The sequence below is a fragment of the Myxocyprinus asiaticus genome, chromosome 21 (assembly GCF_019703515.2).
Source record: "Myxocyprinus asiaticus isolate MX2 ecotype Aquarium Trade chromosome 21, UBuf_Myxa_2, whole genome shotgun sequence".
Taxonomy (NCBI): domain Eukaryota; kingdom Metazoa; phylum Chordata; class Actinopteri; order Cypriniformes; family Catostomidae; genus Myxocyprinus; species Myxocyprinus asiaticus.
The window spans coordinates 8,769,178-8,789,687 of NC_059364.1; the positions used below are offsets into that span (position 1 = coordinate 8,769,178).

Below are 20,510 nucleotides of genomic sequence, written 5' to 3' on the forward strand. Positions count from 1 at the left end.
AGCCTTCTTTGATAAGCATATTTGTAATGGCAATAGAAAGACAATATGTTCTTATTAAACAGATTATTTAAGAAGACATGAGTAATGTAATGTGACCAGTTTAAAACTTAAATAAATATGCCTAATAAATAATACAAATTTGGTTAGAGGAGATTAGAGTAAGAGTGTGCAATGAGAGATTCCCTCTCTCTCTTCATCCTCATCTTCCTCCTTTCTCCAATGGCTGGTTCAAATCAGCTCGCCTGTAGTCTTTTTACAAGGCAGTAACAAATTGCATGATGCATAATGGCAGTAAGGCTACAAGTACACAGTGCCATGCACTCTAACCAGATGATCTATTAATATTTAGGTCTATGAGTAGTTCAGTACTAATGCACGTCAATTTTATCCTGTTCTGTGTGCATTTGTTCAGTTTCCAGCCAAATAACTTTAGGCTGCGTGAGAATCTCTTATGATTCACATCGCACACATTCACGTTACATGCATTTAATGCGTCACTTTCATTAATCTCTATGATTGAGCATCAATACATCTGAAACTCCATCTTACTAACGCCATAATTATTTCTTTAATTAAAGTCTTTAATAGTTAGGTAATACATTTCGGCGCCTCGACAATGTTACAAACAACTTCCATGTTTTTTATTATTTCCACCTTATTTTCATGTTGAGAAGACAAACACTGGACATATTTGCCAAAGTGATCATCACCTTTAGACCAGACATCTTCCGCAACGAAGCACTTAAGTTCTTCTTTATAACGAGCGATCTACGTGCTGGTTTGGGAAACAGGCGTTACTCCATCGTAAAATAACGAGCGACGTTCGTAAAGATGATCGTAAAAGCTTAAGCTGCAACGTTATTGGGAAACCCAGCCTGTTTCTTTAATTCATTTAAAACTGTGGTTGTAATTCCACCTGTGAGACACTCAGAAGAAACTATTGACCATCAGTCTCATGTGATCTGTGACTGCTGTCTACTTCTTTCTCTCATAAAACACATTAATAGAATCTCCTAGTGTCCTCTGAGATAGTGTGTGTCTGTGTGTCTCTGTGTTTGAATTAACTGACCTCAGGAAACAGTGCCATTTGTGCCTGGATATTTCAGGATTTTCAATTTAATGGTTTATTTATTTCAAGAAATCATATTTTCCCATCTCAAGCCCAAAGAACCAGGGACGTATCCGCCACAGACATAGGGCGACTGCACCCAGCAGCTAAGCAATTTGCATCAACACATTTAATTGAACATGACACAATAAAGTGTGCTCACCTAAAAGTTGCTGGTTCATGTTTCGGAGACGAGTGTAACTGAACTATGACCAGACAAACGTAAACACACTGGACCACGGAACTGTCTGGAACTGGACCACGGATCACTCCTGACGACTGCTGATGCTGTTGCATGTGCAGCTGAGTGTTGTTAAACTCATCGTAGAGTTTGCACAGAGAGTGCTAAGATGTTTAGACTATGACACGATTTTATCAAAATCAGTCGGAGGATCACCCACTGACTTACATTAAATAAAGAAATTACATCATACCGGGATACTTTGAGAAGTGTTGGTATGCAAGAAAAACTGTCAGTACTCTGTAGACTAAATTTTAAAAGTGCAGGTACTGCATAATGATAATTATCAGCCCACTTCAAGCACTGTATATAATCCATTAATATATAATGGTGATGAATGTGGACATGCAATTTGGCTGATATCCCAAAGACATTTTTTTTTTTTTTAAATAACATGTAGCACAAGCTGATGACTAGAGCCTCCTGCTATTATTTTTGTCATCTAATGTTAGCCTATTAAACCCTAAAAATCCTTTTTTTTTTTTTAGCCCCATTTCCAATAAAGTAGAAAAATGGGTGAGGATAAGGAGCCTTTAAAGATGTGTGCCTAGGGCCTGTGGGATCCAGCCCTGCCATTTGATAACGAGCTATTTTTACCAGTCTTTCTCTCTTTACACTCCACACATGCTGTTCATCGCTCCTTGACTTCACTAAATAGCTATTCGGCTTTGCTTTAATGCAGCTGATTGCTGCAGATTAGTTTGAATCATCTGACTCAGTGAGTGAGTGCTCCATTGTTTCTGGCTTTATGATTGATCATGCTCTTTCTAGCCATGTTAACTCCAGACCTCAACCTATAGCTTCAGCTTTTAGCTTTCCAAGATTTGCTCTGCCCTCTCAGATAAGTGGATCAAGCTGTAAGCTGCTTTACTGTGAGTGTGTGTGAGTGGGTGAATGTGTGACTATTTACACACTCGGCAGTTTGTCCAAATTCTGCAACCCAAATCATGTGGCATTAGTTAATAGAAAGAAATGTGCATAAAACAAGAATGAAGACAGGTCTGTGTGTGTGTGTGTGTGTGTGTGTGTGTGTGTGTGTGTGCATGTTTATACTACATTGTGGGGACCAAATGTCCCCACACGGATAGTAAAACCTGAGATCACCTACATTGTGGGGACCAGCCAGCAGTCCCCATGAGGGAAATGGCTTATTAAACATACTAAACATTATTAAACATTTTTTATTTTTTTTTTTTTTTTTATTTTTTTATGTAAAAATGCAAAAAGGTTTCTATGAGGGTTAGGTTTAGGGGTAGGGTTAGGGTTAGGGGATAGAAATTATCGTCAGATCTGTATAAAATCCAAAAAATGCATGGACGTCTATGGAGAGTCCCCACAATTATATAAAAACATAGTATGTGTGTGTGTGTGTGTGTGTGTGTGTGTGTGTGTATGTGCATACGCGTTCGTGCCAGAGTACAGTATTAACATGTTCTGTGAGTTTTTTGTGTATCATGAAAACATATTCAGGTCACATTCTCAAAATCAAGCCAAAAAAGAAAACTTTAAGATTTATTGGCTTGTTTCTAAGCAAGATATTTCATCTGTGGCCTAAGAAAGTAGTTAATTAGTTCTAAGCGTTTTAGAGACGATAACCTAAAAAACTGTCTTGAGAAAAACAGGTGTACATGTGGTAACTGTTGTGTAGGTGGAATAATTAAATCCGTACCGCTGAATGATTGTAAATTAATGCACACCAAAACTTTTACTTCGCATATTCCCTGTAAAGCTGCTTTGGAGCAATATGTATTGTGAAAAGTGATTTACAAATAAATTTGAATTAAATTGGAATGTTTGTCATCAGGTTTATACAGCCATCATTACTCGAATAGTGGGTTGAAAAAATATACACTCTCAACTTAATTAAAAGTGAATATTTTCCAAATGATTTTTTAATAATTTCTTTCAGCTTTAGTATAAAAAAAAAATAAAATAAAAAAAATAATAAAAAAAAACATTTGGAAACAACATGCTGTTTTTATAATGTCACACTTAATATTTTTCACACACAGTATAAATGGATTTTTATACAAATATATAGCTAAATATTAGTGCTGTCAGTCTATTACAATTTGTTATTGTGATTAATCGCATACTATTTCGTAGTTAATCGCGATTAATCGCAGATTTTGAAAGTGCTGAAATTTCCTGTCAAAATGCAATTATTTCCTTCTTAGGAAAGAAAACAAAAGAAAATATGTAACAATATAATGCTTTATTAAAATTTTCCAATCACCAATTCAAGGAACATTAAATCTTTCCCAAAGTCTAATTAGGAGTTTGACTAATTGAAAGAACTAGTCTCCACATAGGTTGCATTTTCAAGTCAAGACATTTTTATTTGTATAGCGCCTTTCACAACACACATAGTTTCAAAGCAGCTTTACAGAAAATCATGCATTAACAGAAAATTAAACTGTAGTATCTATAATGTCTTAGAGTCATCATTGTGTAGTTTGATAAAATACGATTATGATTTGTGTTAAAAAAATAAGTAATTAAATAATAGTTGTATTTAGAACCCCAGTGAGCAAGCCAAAGGCGACTGTGCAAGGAAAACAAAACTCCATAAGATGTTGGTTAATGGAGAAAAATAGCCTTGGGAGAAACCAGGCTCACTGTGGGGGCCAGTTCCCCTCTGGCTGACATCATGAATATAATGCCAATATTACTTATGTATAGTGCAAGTCATGGTTTAAAATTATTAAACTAAGTAAGCGTTAAGGGTCAGTGTTTAAACAAAGATTTTGTATGAACTGTAAGATTAATGACTAATGTCTTTGAAGTCCATCCTGGATTAACTCTAGAAGTTCACATAGATGCAATTGTCCTTGTTAGTTGGCTGATGAAGTGTTTTGTTGGCAATTAATTGATAGTCTATGTATTCCATTTCAAGAGTGTAGTCCATCATTAGACCGAGGTGATGCATGCAGAGATCAGTTAGGTGCATCACAGTTCAACCGGGTAATTTCGGTGAGGTCGATCCTAAGTCCAAGGTTCAGGCAATGGCATATTAAGGATCCCATGTCTTATGGTTGGAGTTGGCATCAGGTCACCCTCTTGAGTCCATCGTAATAGACTGAAGTGATGTTTGGCTGGCACCGGCTGCTATTAGTCATCATCAATCAGAGACACATAGCAGTGGAGTCCAACACGAAGCAGGAATGGAGCTGGATCCAGCCAGTTCTGGTGACCTCAGGATAGGAGTCCCAAGGTTGAGACAGGGAAACAAATAGAATAATATTAGCATAGATGCCATTCAATTTATTGCAGAGTTATAGATCATGATCAATGTTTCTGGTGTCTGGTTCCGTAAGACCTAACTAAAGCAGCCTAATTGTGAGTTGAAGGATAAATTAGGTGTATGCCTGGCTATATAGATGAGTCTTTAGTCTAGACTTAAACTGAGTGAGTGTGTCTGCATCTCGAACATTGTTAGGGAGAATATTCCATAGTTTAGGAGCCAAATATGAAAAAGATCTACCTCATTTTGTGGATTTTGATATTCTAGGAATTATTAACAGGCCAGAATTTTGCGATCGTAATGAACGTGATGGAATATAGCGTGGTAGAAGGTCACTTAAGTACTGTGGAGTTAGACCATTCAAAGCTTTGTAGTTAACAGAATTTTAAAATTAATTCGAAATTTAACAGGTAGCCAATGTAACGATGATAAAATGGGGCTAATATGATCATATTTCTTGGTTCTAGTCAGCACACTGGCTGCTGCATTTTGAACCAATTGAAGTTTATTTATTGATCTTGCTGGACATCCTCCCAGTAATGCATTACAATAATCTAGTCTTGAGGTCATGAACACATGAATTAGTTTTTCAGCATCAGCAACAGAGAGCATGTGTTGTAATTTAGCAATATTTCTTAGGTGGAAGAATGCTGTTCGTCAAACATTGGTAATTTGATTTTCAAAGGACAGATTGGTATAAAATATAACATCTAAGTTCTTCGCTGTAGAAGACAATGTAACAGTACATTCATCAAGAGTCAAATTATATTTTAGCGGCTTGTTTTTAGAGGTTTTTGGTCCAATATATAGTACCTCTGTTTTGTCGGAATTGAGTAGAAGGAAATTTCTGGCCATCCAATCTTTTATTTCATTAATACACTCTGCTAATTTGGAGAATTGTGAAATCTTATCAGGTTTTGAAGAAATATAAAGTTGGGTATTGTCGGCATAATAGTGGAAACTTATTCCACGATTCCTGATAATATCTCCCAGGGGTAGCATATACAAGGAGAAAAGCAAAGGCCCTAAAACTGATCCCTGTGGCACTTCATACTTTTGTTTGGTTTGACAATTCCTCATTTACATAGACAACGTGATAGCGGCCTGCTAAATAGGACCTAAACCATGCTAATGCAACTCCACAAATGGCAACAGAATTCTCTAGCCTATTCAAGAGAATGTTGTGATCTATCATGTCGAATGCAGCACTAAGATCTAAAAAACCTAGAAGTGAAATGCAGCCGCGATCAGATGATAAGAGCAAGTCATTTGTAACTCTGATAAGTGCAGTCTCTGTACTGTGATGGGGCCTAAATCCTGACTGAAATAGTTCATATATACTATTTCTCTGTAGAAATTAACATAGTTGGGAGGATACTACCTTTTCTAGTATTTTCGACATAAACAGGAGATTTGAAATTGGTCTATAATTAGCCAGTTCTCCAGGATCAAGTTGTGGCTTCTTAATAAGCGGCTTGATAACTGCCATTTTAAAGTTTCTTGGGACATGTCCTAAGGATAGCAAGGAGTTAATAATATTAAGAAGAGGTTCTGAGATTACAGGGAATACTTCTTTTAAGAGCTTGGTTGTATTGGATCTAACATACATGTTGTATAATGATGTTTCGCTAAGTTTTGTTAGCTCTTCATGACCTATGACAGCGAAGCGGTTGAAGTTGCATGTGAGGAAAATTATGAGACACTGTTTTCTGAGGTACTGTGACAGATGATTGCATAATTCCAATTTTATTTCTGATTATTTAAATTTTATCAGTAAAGAAATTCATTAAGTCATTACTCTTGTGCTGCGATGGAATATCTGGTTTTGTTGAGGCTTTATTCCTAACCAATTTAGCCACAGTACTGAATAAACACCTAGGATTGTTGTGGTTATTTTCTGTGAGTTTGCTAAAATATGCTGACCTGGCAGCTTTTAGTGCCTGTCTGTATCTATAGACACTATCCTTCCATGCATATTCATTGCAGTGGGAATTGAATCTCTTAAACTCTCATCCTCCACAATATTACGCTTTGCTACAGAAATCGTGAAGCTGCGTTCATGATTCACTTTGAACTCCACATGAAAAGCACTTGCAGACAAAAACGTCATATTCTGCATTTTGGTGATAGTTAAGACTTGGCATGCTTCTGTAGTAATTAAAATGTGCCTTACTTAGGCTGAAAAATATTTGATTTCTGTCACAAGTTCCATGTAGGCTTGTTTTGGACAACAAATAGTGTTAAGTGCTTCTTTCCCCATCACTTTATCACTGACACTAAATCACTGCTTTGTGGTGTGTGCATCAGTGTAATGACTCTGGGTGGACACATTGCAAAGTGTTTCTGCTAGTTTATGCTATATTAATGGTAAATGCGTTAATCACAATTATTAGCGTGTGAAAAACATGAAAAATGAACGTGTTAAACTTTTTTAATTAATCGCATGTTTTAATGGGTTAATTTTGACAGCCCTACTAAATATAATTACAGACAATAGCTGCCTTTATATTTTAGGAATTGGTCCCTTGCCAGAGGGTCATCATATTTTGGGGTCCTTGGCAAAAGAAAGTTTGAAAACACCTGCTTTAGGAAACATAATGACCAAAAAAAAAAAAAAAAACAAACAAAAAAAAAAACATTAAATTCATCATGATATTCACTATGCTGCTTAATTTTATATATCCAGCAAAAACATTGCAATATTTGCATGTATAGTGAATGTTTAATATATTGGCCAGCCCTAATGTGACCCTGACTGGATGTATGTGCTTATGTGTGTATAGCAGACTAAGATGATTTTGTCATCAATGCTTTTACAAACCTGTTTATTTGTAGGTGTGAAAGTGAGAAAGACACTGTCTTTATGCTTGCTGTGTGTCTGTCGGCACACAGTAGGGTTTGTTTTCCCAGCGCCATGTGACGTTTCCTCTGCTATCCTTTAATCAAAGTCTCTCCATTGTTGATGTCACAAAACACCTCTTTAATAAACCTCTGCTCTGTCCTTGGACTCATAAAGGCAGGGAAGCAGAGAATATATTCTCCTTTAATAGGGTAACTAGGAGCATTTGGGTATAGACAGCTACTAGAGTAAACAGAGCTTACAGAAGATTAGCTGCTGTTTGATGCGAGGTGGAAGTGCGTCTGTGGCCTAGTTGTTCAGTTGAGTTTGTGTCTATCAAAGGAGTTACAGAGCCTCTTTTCTCCTTGGCAGATGGAAACACGTGTTCTAATTGCAGCAGAAGTGGGCTAGATATTTTGAAGAAGAGCTCAGAAAGAGAGTGAAAAGGTCCTGTAGAGCTCTCTTATTTGATTTTTCAAAGAACTGCAAAATGAGAAACAGATGATGCTGATGTGATCCAGTCATATAAAGTGTCCTCATCAAGTCAGTGGTCTTAAAAGCCAGAAATCATGAATTTTAAATTTAGCTGTTGTTTGTATAGTCGTATTTAATGGTCGTTTTAAGGTTTTAGTTTTTATGACATTGCGTCACCATGGCAACAAAATTGCAAAATTGGATATAACTTTACACATAAAAGGTTAGTAAGCAATTTTATCACACTAAAATCATGTTACCATGCATATTGTTTATGTCTTGTATACTTTTGAAACAATTAGTATTTTAACGTTTATGGATTGGCCCCATTCACTTCCATTGTAAGTGACTCACTGTAACCCAGATTTTTGCTTTTTTGAACCCTTTGGCACATATGATCAAACTGGTGTGATTACACTAGGCTGGGCTCAGAGGCATACGATCAAACTGATGTGATCTGCATTCATGTTCCAGCAAAGAGGGACATAAGCAATAATGAATCAGCTGCTCAAATCTTTTCAGCATTACAATATCTTTATTTTTTATGTTACAAACATTAAAACAATCACTAAATAAAAGTTTAGAGCTGTTATCGTCAGATCTGACTGTTTTGATGCAGCGATGCGACCATGTTTTCTGACGTCAAATAAAGAATATCCTAGTAAGTTCACTTGAGGCTTCTTCCATTCTGTCAATCACTCATTCTCACCACTTCCGGTGCAAAAAGTGGAAGGGCTAGGTTTTTAGAACCATCTATGCTTGATGAACTCAGAATTGCATGCTGCATTGCAATGTAAACAATATGGTGGCGCATACAGCTGGCAATCACATCTTAGCAATCATAATCAATCATTGTAAACATCTAAAAATCACATTATATGTTTTTCTGCAGCGCATCTGCTGTGAAGTGTAAAGTGTAACACCTGTATAGACATTGTTGACATGTAAACATGGGTGGCCTTGTTGTGTTAATTCACAGATTCTGAAATGAGAATAGTCAGCCACCTTTTTGGTTGTATTTTTATTGTTTTTGTGGCTTAACCCTGACACTCATGTTATGTATCTTGTCTAGTCTGGATCTGTGTTGAGTGCATGGCTCAGTGCCATTCGCCTGGCCATGTGCTCTATCTGTCTTTATTTTTTGTCTCTGTGTGGGCACACGGCTTTGGGTTTGGTTCCTTTGCCGTGCGTTCTTCTGTCTGTTTGGTGTTTCATGATCAGAGCATGGTGTCTGGATCCTGACTCTCCGGTCTAGTTCGGTTTCAGTTCTGGGGTCAGGATCCGGACACTCATGCTCCATGTCTTGCCTTTCTCCCCACCCTCCCTCCCTGGTGTTGGTGTGCCTGTTGCGGACACCAGGAGGCATCCATCAGGGGAGGGGTACTGTCACAGTCTGGCCTGTGCACGCTGTGTGTTTTTCCCCTCGGGGCTTGTCATAGGTAAGACACTTCATGCTCATCAGCTGCGCTCATGTCCGTGTTTAGTTTCAGTTTCATCAGCGATCTGCATCAAATAAATGAAAAATGAAAAAGTTCTGTATCTCCTACAACATGCATTCACTTCTTTGTTATTATTTACTGCCCTATGCACATATTCGGCAACAGTTTAGCATTTGTCCTATGCTGACACAGCACTGTTTGGGTAAAGAAAAGTTTACATATGTGGCTTGAACAGCCAGATGCATTTACACTTGACCGAGTTTCATCTGGAATTTGTCTCAAACCACCTCCTGAAGTGGTTTGAGAGATCGGATTTCAATCCATCTCAAATGTGTTTCGGAGGGCATTTACACCTGTTTTTTTCATGATCGGATCCCTATCTGATCAGTGAAAACGCATGAAGTGGTCAAGTGTAAACAGGCCCAATCGACTCCCTTTCAGTTCAAGAGTTGGAATTTGAAATTAATTGGCCACACCCCACAGGATGGTGAATTAAAATGACACAACAAAAGGGAATTCCTTGCTCCAACACACGCTTTGCCATAAATCACAAATACAACAATTTTGACTAGTTATGCCTCTTTATCACCAGATATGAAGAATACTGAATAGGCATATTTCTCTACACTGTCAAAACAATTAACACAGTCATAAAAGCAGATTTTAATTTAAAATATGATTTTATTGATTCTGTAAAATGTTGAACTTTCTCACATATTTACTCTTCCTCTTATAATAACCTCACAAGTGTACTAATTCTAAATGTGTATCAGAGAATTCCTCTGTCCATTAATTTTGTGGCATTTTTTCTATACGGGTAAATGAGATCATTTTATGTAATTAAAATGTTTATTAGTATGTTGTTTGGCTCCATTTTTAAGTATTTGGGGAAAATTAGAGCATTCTGGGAAATGAAGTGTTCTTCCATCATGTTCTGTTTTATGAAAGTTAATTTCTGTTAAATACAATTTAACAAATACATTTTTTTAGGTGGCATTTCAAGCATTCATTATCATGTAATGTATTGTATCATCCAATTCAATTCTCAATTTTAAAGAGTGCACAACCCTGTGCTGTACACACACAGTTTTCTCTGTGTTCCTCTCTATGACTGTCTTTCTTCTCATATGAATCTTTCCTTCTTTTCTCCTCTTTTCTCTTCTCTCTGATGCTGACACTAACGCCCCTCTCAGACTGGCACTATGAGGGTAAGACTGCTTTCTTTCCTCTATCACATCATATAGCTCCTTAGACACACTTCTGTCTTCTCTTTCTGTTTCCACATTCATTCCCTTAGTAAAAATCAAAATCCCACATTCAACAAAAGTTCACAAGTGTGTTCAGTGCAAAAACTCACTTTCTTAATCAATATTTTTGTTTGGCTTTCCATTAATAATATCTAGACATCCTTAAAACATGATAAATTCACTTGAACAGCAAATTTACATAGATATTTTACATTGCATAAGGCCTGTTTTCAGACAATACATCATGAAATGAGATTTTTTCTTTCCCACTGGTAAATATAGTTTTTTTCTCATGTTAAGCGTAAATCTAACAAATTTAGTGAGGTTTATGCTTGGAAAACTGATCTGAATACAAGCATTATTATCTATGGCATCTTACACAATTTTGATTCTCAACTACATTTATCTTGTTTAAAGGGAACTTACACGTTTCTTTTTATTTATTTTTTATGGAAAACATAAAAAAAATACTGATTAAGGTAATGATTATATGCATTGTTGTGATGAAAGTAGCAGTAGGTTTGAGACTGACTGTGTTTCTCTCTCTTTCTTTTTCTGACACAGAGTGTAAGTTGTCTCGGACTGGTCCACCTGCTACTATCGTCACCATTGATGAGGAGAGTCCGAATGGTAAGCATCTCTGTCCTCTTGTAGTCACGATGTACCTGAAACATGCTTCTTCCTGTGAGTGATAACGACTGGCCCTCTATTAGCCTAATCAAGGTTTCACTTGTGATTTTTTATGAACGGTGGATGTCACTTAACTAAAGTTATCTGGTTTCTGTGGTCCAATTCAGCGTTTCCTTGAATATAGTGTTTTCATGAAGCCGCAGGGTTTCATAATTGAAATGCAGTGACTTTGCAAGATTTTGAAAGAGATAAATAAATAAATAAAAATTATATATATATATATATATATATATATATATATATATATATATATATATATATACACACACACTACTGGTCAGAAGTTTTGAAACACTTATTCTTTATTATAATTTTATTTATTTTTTTTCACATTTTAGAATAATAGTTTAGTCATCAAAACTATGGAATAACATAAATGGAACTATGGGAATTATGTTGTGACTAAACAAAATCCAAAATAAATCAAAATTGTGTTATATTTTAGCATATTCAAAGTACTCACCCTTTGCCTAGAATTTTCAGACATGTACTCTTGACATTTTCTCAACCAACTTCTTGAGGTATCACCCTGGGTTACTTTTTAAACAGTATTGAAGGAGTTCCCATCTATTTGCTGGGCACTTATTGGCTGCTTTTCTTTATTATTTGGTCCAAGTCATCAATTTCAAAAACTTTTTTTTTTTTAATTACATTTTAGATTTATAATTAAATAAATTAATATGGTGGCACAATTATATTTTTGTCTACAAAACTAATTTCAAACATTTAAGCATACGGCTTCAGATCAAAAGATTTTTAAGATCATGAGAAACATTTCGGTCAAGTGTTTCAAAACTTTTGACCAGTAGTGTGTGTGTGTGTGTATATATATATATATATATATATATATATATATATATATATATATATATATATATATATATATATATATATATATATATATTATTGTAAACTATTTCAGAGGACCTAAAAAAAGTGTTGACAAATCATTATGAAATCAATAGGCAGTCTCCACAGTCTGCACATGCCACGTGATAAGTCTAAATTTGCAAGACACATAATTCAGTATAATGTTATATTAGCCTTCATTGATAAGCATAATTTTAATGGCAACAGAAAGACGACATGTTCTTATTAAACAGATTATTTAAGACATACAGTATGTGAGCAATGTGACCACGCAGTTTAAAACTTAAATAAATATGCCTTAATAAATCATTAAAATATGGTTAATGAGAGTGAGAGTGTGCAATGAGAGATTCCCTCTCTCTCTCTCTCTCTCTCTCTCTCTCTCTCTCTCTCTCTCTTCATCATCCTCTTCTTTCTTCCTCCAATGGCTGGTTCAAATCGGCTCGCCTGTAGTCTTTTTACAAGGCGGTAGCAAACTGCATGATGCATAATGGCAGCAAGGCTACAAGTGCACAGTACATTGAACTCTAACCAGATAATCTATAAATATTTAGGTCTATGAGTAGTTCAGTACTGATGCCCCTCATTTTAATCCTGTTCTGTGTGCATTTGTTCAGTTTCCAGCCAAAAAACATTTGGCTACGTGAGAGCCACTTATGATTCACATTGTGTACATTCACGTTACATGAAGAGAATAAGCTTAAAGATGTTGAACTTTGACACAGTAACATCTCGGTTACTGTTGTAACCTCTGTTACTCAACACAAAAAAGACTTTGTGTTGATGTAGTGACACTAGGGGTTGAACTTGGGAGCCCCAATCACCTCTGATATTTGAGAAAAGGCCAATGAAAATTGGCGAATGGAATTTGCATGCCACTCCCCCGGACATACGGGTATAAAAGGAGCCGGCTTGCATTCACTCATTCAGGTTTGTGCTGAGGAGCCGAGACAGAGTCCCGGCCATTTCAGCGGGTAGTTCATTGTTGTGGCAGGAGGGACACAACGTCTCGTTCCCTCCATCAGGGAACAGAGGTTACAACAGTAACCGAGACGTTCCCTATCTGTCACTCACTCGACATTGTGTCGATGTAGTGACACTAGGGTCCCTATACGAACTGTGTTACATGGATCAGCGGTGCAGATGTAGGCAGGCTACCGCGTGCCGGGTAACAAGTGCACACAGCCCCATCGTAACCTTCCCAATGCCCCACATAAGTCACATAGTCCCTCGTACCCATGGTAGGTCCTACCTGGAAGGGAGGAGCTCTACAAGCACAGTGACTTTCCTCTGCCCAAGGGAAGACACGGGTTTACCGTCAGGGAAACCGTACCATGGAAAACACCTCATATGGGATTACCGACAGGGAACCACCACATATGGAGCACCTATCCCAAGTACAGGGGCTGACATGACAGGACATACTTCACGAGTACTGGGAATTTTCCTGCTGCAGGGTGCTGGGGGAGGAAAGACATCCAGGGTTCGCCGGTCCCGGGAACTCATGTGGATGAAAAAGCGCACGTTATCCCCTCAGGGAGGGGAAAGGCACTGAGTGCAAGTGGTACACCCAGCCAGCTGCCCGCATATTTACTTATTCGTACCCGCTAATACACGGGATGAAACTGGCTCAAACAGGAGATTGTAAAATCTCGCAAAGGTATTGGGTGTCACCCAGCCTGCTGCTTTGCAGATGTCTGTTAGAGAGGCGCCATTCGCCAGGGCCCAGGAGGATGCCGCACTCCTAGTGGAGTGGGCTTGTACTCCCAGGGGGCACGGCACGCCCCAGGCCTGGTATGCCAAAGTGATGGCATCCACGACCAGTGGGAAATTCTCTGTTTGGAGACAGCCTTCCCCTTCTGCTGTCAACCAAAACAGACAAAGAGCTGCTCAGAGCATCTAAAGTTTTCTGTGTGGTCCAAGTAAACACGCAAGGCACGTACTGGACACAGCAACGACAAGGCTGGGTCTGCCTCCTCCCGGGGCAGTGCTTGCAAGTTCACCACTTGATCCCTAAAAGGGGTAGTGGGAACCTTGGGCACATAGCCCGGCTGGGGTCTCAGGATTACGTGAGAGTATGCCGGACTGAACTATAGATACAAATCGCCGACAGTGAACGCCTGCAGGTCCCGAACCTTCTTGATGGAAGTGAGCGCAGTCAGGAGTGCCGTCTTGACTGACTCCAGGGGCTCAAACTGGGCTCTCTGTAGGCCCAACAAAACTACAGAGAGGTCCCAGGAGGGAATGAGGTGCGGCCCAGGAGGATTCAACCTCCTGGCACCTCTAAGGAACCTGATGATCAGGTCGTGCTTCCCCAAGGACTTACCATCTACCGCATCGTGGTGTGCCGCTATGGCGTCCACATACAGTTTTAAGGTGGAGGGGGACAGCCGCCCCTCTAACCTCTCCTGCAGGAAGGAAAGCACCGACCTGACTGTGCATCTCTGTGGGCTTCACCTCGGGAAGAACACCAATTCACGAACAGATGACACATCAAGCATACAGCTGCCTCCCTGAATTTGCACAGAGTCTGTGCAAGCAGGCTCACTGGGGGAAACACATATTTGTGCAGGCCCCGGGGCCAGCTGTGTGCCAACTGTAGACACCGAGTGTGTGACCCAGAGAATGAGGAAACCGCTTCAAAGCCCTCCTGGGGTTCTTGGCGCCGGGCCGAGAGACAGGGGGTGTCAGCTTCCTGCAAGAGGCTCTACGCTGGGGCCAAGACATTGGATCGGGCTGTGGCGGAGCCAGTGTTGCTGCCGTAGTTGGATACCCTTGGCGACGAGCAGGTGGGGTGCGGGATCTTGGCGGCCTGTAGGTGGAATCATGACGAGGCAGGATGTGCTGGATGGCCTCCATCTGCTTCTTAACTGTAGAGAACTGCTGGGCAAAGTCCTCAACAGTGTCGCCGAACAGGCCACCTTGAGAGATGGGGGCGTCAAGAAAGAGACCTTGTCAGCATCCCTCATCTCTGCAAGGTTGAGACACAGGTGGCGCTCCTGGACCACCATAGTGGACATCGCCTGCCTGAGAGCCCACGTCGTGACCTTTGTCACTCGCAGGGAGAGGTCGGTCGCCGAGTGCAGCTCCTGCTCACTCCCGGGTCAGGAATATCCTCATGCAGCTCTTTCAATGCCTTGGCCTGGTGGACCTGCAGGAGGGCCATGGCATGCAAAGCGGAGGTGGCCTGACCAGGAGCACTGTAAGGGACGATGTGAACTTACAGGCCAGTTCTTGAACACAGTTTTCCCTTGGCACACCCAAAGCCTTGTTTCTGGCTATGGCTTTCCAATGATCCATATATTTCAATACAAGTTATTAAATGTTCCTTATTCTCTGATAAACTGGAAACATACGAGAAAGATACATTTAAGTTGCACTTATGACTTTAGAGTGGTTCAAAGCCCTCATTAAATCAAATATTTATCTATTTTCTACCCATGAACAATTTTGAAAAACAAACTGTCAAAACGTATGGCTGTTCTCTCTACCTGTAGCTTTGGTCTTCAGCAGTTAACCCCCGATTGCACTGCACCACCTACTGGTGAGAACGAGTAGCATCCGGTGGAGATTGTGCATCGGTACTCTGCTGCTTTTCCTGCAGTTCACGGATGTGGAAGGTTGAATTTCCAACCGAATTTGAACCACTGAATTTGAGGAATTGAATTTTGTGAAGCAAAATAGAATGGGCTGAATTTTACCTGTCGAAAAATCTAGATGGTATTTTCAAATTAACTGAATATTTTGGAAATGAACTTTGGAAGGTGAATATTTGTTGGATAATTTTTAATAGCGAAATTAGTTGTGAAATGTTTCCAAATGAAATATGCAATGCTAAAAAAATAGCCTCCCAAAATGCAAGCACTGTAAATGCAACACATTTAAATGCAAGCACTGTAAATTCAACACATTTAAATGCAAGCACAATAAATTTATTTTTTCGATTAGAGCAATTGGCTATTTTGAATAAGCATTATCTTTATACTCAAAAAGGCATATTGTTGTCTTAAAAATATTTGCATAAGTTTACATATATTTGCCCGATAACTATTGTTCCTGTATTTACACTATATAATTTTAACCCCCCTTGGGGTCTTTTACCCCATGTGTGGGGCTCCCTTGCCACAAAAAATAAAATAAAATAATAATAATCAAAACAAAAAATTAATTTTGAATCACAACAAATTATGTTGCTCCATCAATATTCAATAAAAAATATATATATCTTGATACACTTTGTGACCAGGAAAAAAAAAAAAAAAACATTCCTTATGGTGTGCCTTTAGCCCCATTGTACCCTACTGTAGACTTGGTGTTTTGGCTGTTTTTACTTGGTTCAGCAAGCAACCACCTAGCAACCACACAGATCACCTAAGCAACAGTATGCCAACACCCTGGTAACAACCCAGCACTGTGGCACTTGTTTTGCATGAGCTTAGTACATTTACTGTAAAAATATAGTTATAGGCCTATGTATTGTTCATATATTTCTTGAAAGATTAGAACATTTCTTAAAATCCCAGGGGTACTGCCACAGGGGGTTCAGTTGGGCATCTCTTGGTTTACAGTAATTGGCCTAATGTAAAACCATGGTTTGGAATAGAAATGATGAACAATTGATTTAGAAACATTTTCAGATGTAGACAAAAGTTGTTTCAACAGTTGTCTTAAACTTCCCAGACATCATGTTCTTCACAGCAGCTCAAGAGACAGATACCTGTTGCTTTTCTGGCTAAGAATGTGTGTGTGTGTGTGTGTGTGTGTGTGTGTGTGTGTGTGTGTGTGTGTGTGTGTGTGTGTGTTAGTGATCGCTTGTTGGAACCATAGATGGTGTTTTTTGATGTGGCTGCACATTGGGGCCGATTATCACATACAGTATCTCGGTGAAGGCGATGCTACAGTGCGTCACACGCTGATAAACAAGCCGCTTGCCGCTGTAGTGCTCAACCGAGCGTTTGACAACACTGTCTGTTTGTTTATGTGACAAGTGTTGGCAACTGCTTTTGAGTTTACTGTCTGCTTTCTTCTCCCATCTCTTTTTTCTGCCATCTCCATTTCTCTATTTTCTCCCTCTCTCTTCCTCTCTTTCCTGAAGGTTTTTGTAGTTTTTCCTCTCTCTGTGGGTCAGAGAGTTCATTCAACATCCGTGTGTCTGTTTAGGAATGTGCAGTGAGCCAGAGGCCTTCTGGGAAATGTTGTTCCTGTAGCAGGAAGCAGTTTAATGGATATTTGCTCAGGCTGTTTACTTCTCTGTGTTTAAATAATTAGTTTGTTTTAGTTTCGCTTTGAAAGTTTGTGTTTAGACAGCACACCCAAAGAGACCCTCAGGCCCACTGCAAGACAGGAACACTTAAATACTGTATATCTGTAGCAGTGATATGAAAGCAACTGAGGCAGAAAAGTTTACCTGCAGATTATCCCTGTATTTTGATTTACAGTAATTTTGTTTCATTTCAAATTTCACTTCAGGTAAAAACAGAGCCAGTGTATCATTGTAGCCTTCAGTATATTTGTGTATTAACTTAAACTGCTGTTCAGTTGCTGTGCTTTAGATTATTTATTTATTTATTTTATTTAAATTTGCACATATTATGTGCTCTACATAGTGCCAAACTTTTTTTAAATAAAAAGTTTTGAACAATCTTGTCCTGTTCTTATTGTACTTGAACTTAAATTAATGCATTTATGCCAACTAAATACAGCAAAAAGGTCAATGAATATACTCTCCAACACAGTACCAAAAATATAACCACATTATATTACTACATAATTCCATTATGGATTTGTAATACATGTTTTGGCTTTTTACCAAACATTGATAGTTCTCTTCAGGAAAAAAAACAAAAAACAAATAACAATATTTTAATTTAGTAGACTAGTAAATTTAATAAACTAGCCTACATGGATAGATGATTAAAAAACATTAAATAAACAATAATAATAATAATGTTCGAATCAATTTCCAATGTGTCTGTCTGGGTCTGGATTTCCATACATCCAGTTATGGCCAACAAAATGCATTGATGTAGCCACAATGGATTAAGTACATATCTATTTTGCTAATTTAAATTGATTGCTGCAAGGTCTCATGGCCCATCAATTTTGAAAACAAATAATAATAATAATAATAATAATGTTTAATTGATAAAGCACCTTTCCAGAGCTCAAGGATGCTTCACAATAAAGAACAGTAAAATAACAATCATATAGACAATCATATGGACAGTGGACAGTTGCCCAGTCTGGAACAAAAACAAATGCAGTTGCATATAGCAGATATCAGATCTTGCAATCAATTAGACATTTCAATCCAGTACAAAAGAACACATAACATCGTGTAGACAGTATGGAAAGTGTAAGCAGTGTAGGCAGTGGCCCAATCAGAATAAAGATAAGCATACAAATACAATGAGTTGTACATGAAGCATATACACATTATGACTGATAATATTGGGAGAACAAATAGGTTTTGAGCTGAGATTTGAATTCAGAGATAGAGGTTATAGTTCGGAGATCCAGGGGGATTGAGTTCCATAGCTTACAGTACTGTGCAAAAGTTTTAGGCACTTGGGAAATACGTTGCATAGTGAGGATGTCTTCAAATATAATGCCATAAATAGTTTTCATTTATAAATTAATGTCATACAAAGTCCAGTAAACATAAGAAAAGCTAAATCAATATTTGGTGTGACCACCTTTGCCTTCAAAACAGCACCAATTCTCCTAGGTACACCTGGATACAGTTTTTCTTTTTTGTTGGCAGATAGGATGTTCCAAGCTTCTTGGAGAATTGGCCACAGTTCATCTCATTGAAGAAGTTGGGCGATACGACGAAGTTGGAAAAATGCTGCTTTAGAGAGTTTGTTAATATAGGCATCAAGGGTCAATGAAGGGTCAAGAATGATACCTAACCTTGATGCTACTCTAATTTTCAGACTGTGGCAGATGGGAAAATTAGAGTAGCATCAAGGTCACAGCTAGGGACATTAACTAGATTTTTTGTTAGAGTTGATGTTTGGGTATGTTTAAATATGTGGGCCCCACAGCTTATACAAGGCCACCTCACCAGGGCCCTGTGACTACGAGGGCCCCCAGCCCTTTTATAGGACCCTTTTGTCTTCCTGTTTCTAATTACATTTTTTGAGCCACTCTTTAATCTTATAATGCCACCTGGAGAAAGTTTCCATGCTCTTCTGGAAGTAGAAGACCTTGTAAAATAATTTCCAAAATAGCTACCTTCATATTTTGATGCATTCATCTTTTTTATGTGAAATATATGCTGATTTTGATAAAGTAAAATTAACAATAATGTTTATATTGTTACTGATATTTCAAAATTAGCATTTATTTAATTCAAGCAACATGTGCTTAAAATGTCATTATTTTATAGAAAAATAGGTTTAAACTGGTTTCAAAAATATATGATATCATATGTTAGGCTTTATATGGTTAACCTTTATTCTTTGTATAAAAGGGCTGTCAAACAAAAACATTTATTATACTGTTCATTGCTATAACTGCATGTTTGCCCTACATTACAAAAAATAACTTGGCTTAGGTGGTTGGGAAAAAGAAAATTTTGAAATTTTACTTTGTGTGGTTCAAAAATACTGATTAAAGTAGATACGTAAAGTTTATTGAGACAAACTATAATATTGGTCTGACAAAACCTTATCTAAAAGTTTAAAATAGTTTTAAATGCTTGAAGTTAGAAAGAGAAAGAATGAAAGAAAGAAAGAAAGAAAGAAAGAAGAGAGCATAAAGCAGATTAAAGGGCTTGTACATTTTGACAGTTTAAGTCTGAAATTATGAACATTCACAAACAGACTCTTAGCTCATTTTTCTTTTTTTTCTCCACTTTTCTCCCCAATTTGGCATACCCAAACCCCAATGTGCTCTTAAGTCCTCGTGGTGGTGTAGTGACTTGCCTCAATCCAGGTGGCGGAGGACAAATCTCAGTTGCCTCCGCGTCTGAGACAGTCACTCCGCGTATTTTATCATGTGGCTTGTTGAACGCATTACTGCAGAGACCTAGCACGTGTGGAGGCTCACACTATTCTCTGCGGCATCCACACACAACTCACCACGCACCCCACCAAGAGCGAGAACCACATTATAGCAACCTCGAGGATGTTAACCCAACATGACTCTACCCACTCAGCATGCCCTGGATTCGAACTTGCTACTCCAGGTGTGGTAATCAGCATCTTTACTTGCTGAGCTACCCAGACCCCTGACTTGTAGCTCATTTAAACATTCTGTCAGTGTAATGTAGTCTAAGGAATTTTTGGACACATTGAATAGGCTTAAATGATACCATAGCAGGGCTTTTCGATGGAAGAATAATAATGGTAGCCA

General features: G+C 38.3%; 1 protein-coding gene across 1 annotated transcript in view; it reads left to right on the forward strand.

Annotated features, from left to right (window-relative positions):
* The window catches only part of pcdh15a (protocadherin-related 15a), a 283,761-nt gene that overhangs the window by 57,429 nt on the left and 205,822 nt on the right, over positions 1–20,510 (forward strand). The window contains exons 3-4 of the mRNA XM_051648198.1: positions 10,539–10,553; positions 11,157–11,222. Of these exons, the coding sequence (XP_051504158.1) occupies positions 10,539–10,553; positions 11,157–11,222 (81 nt within the window). The remainder of the gene's footprint in view (positions 1–10,538; positions 10,554–11,156; positions 11,223–20,510) is intronic.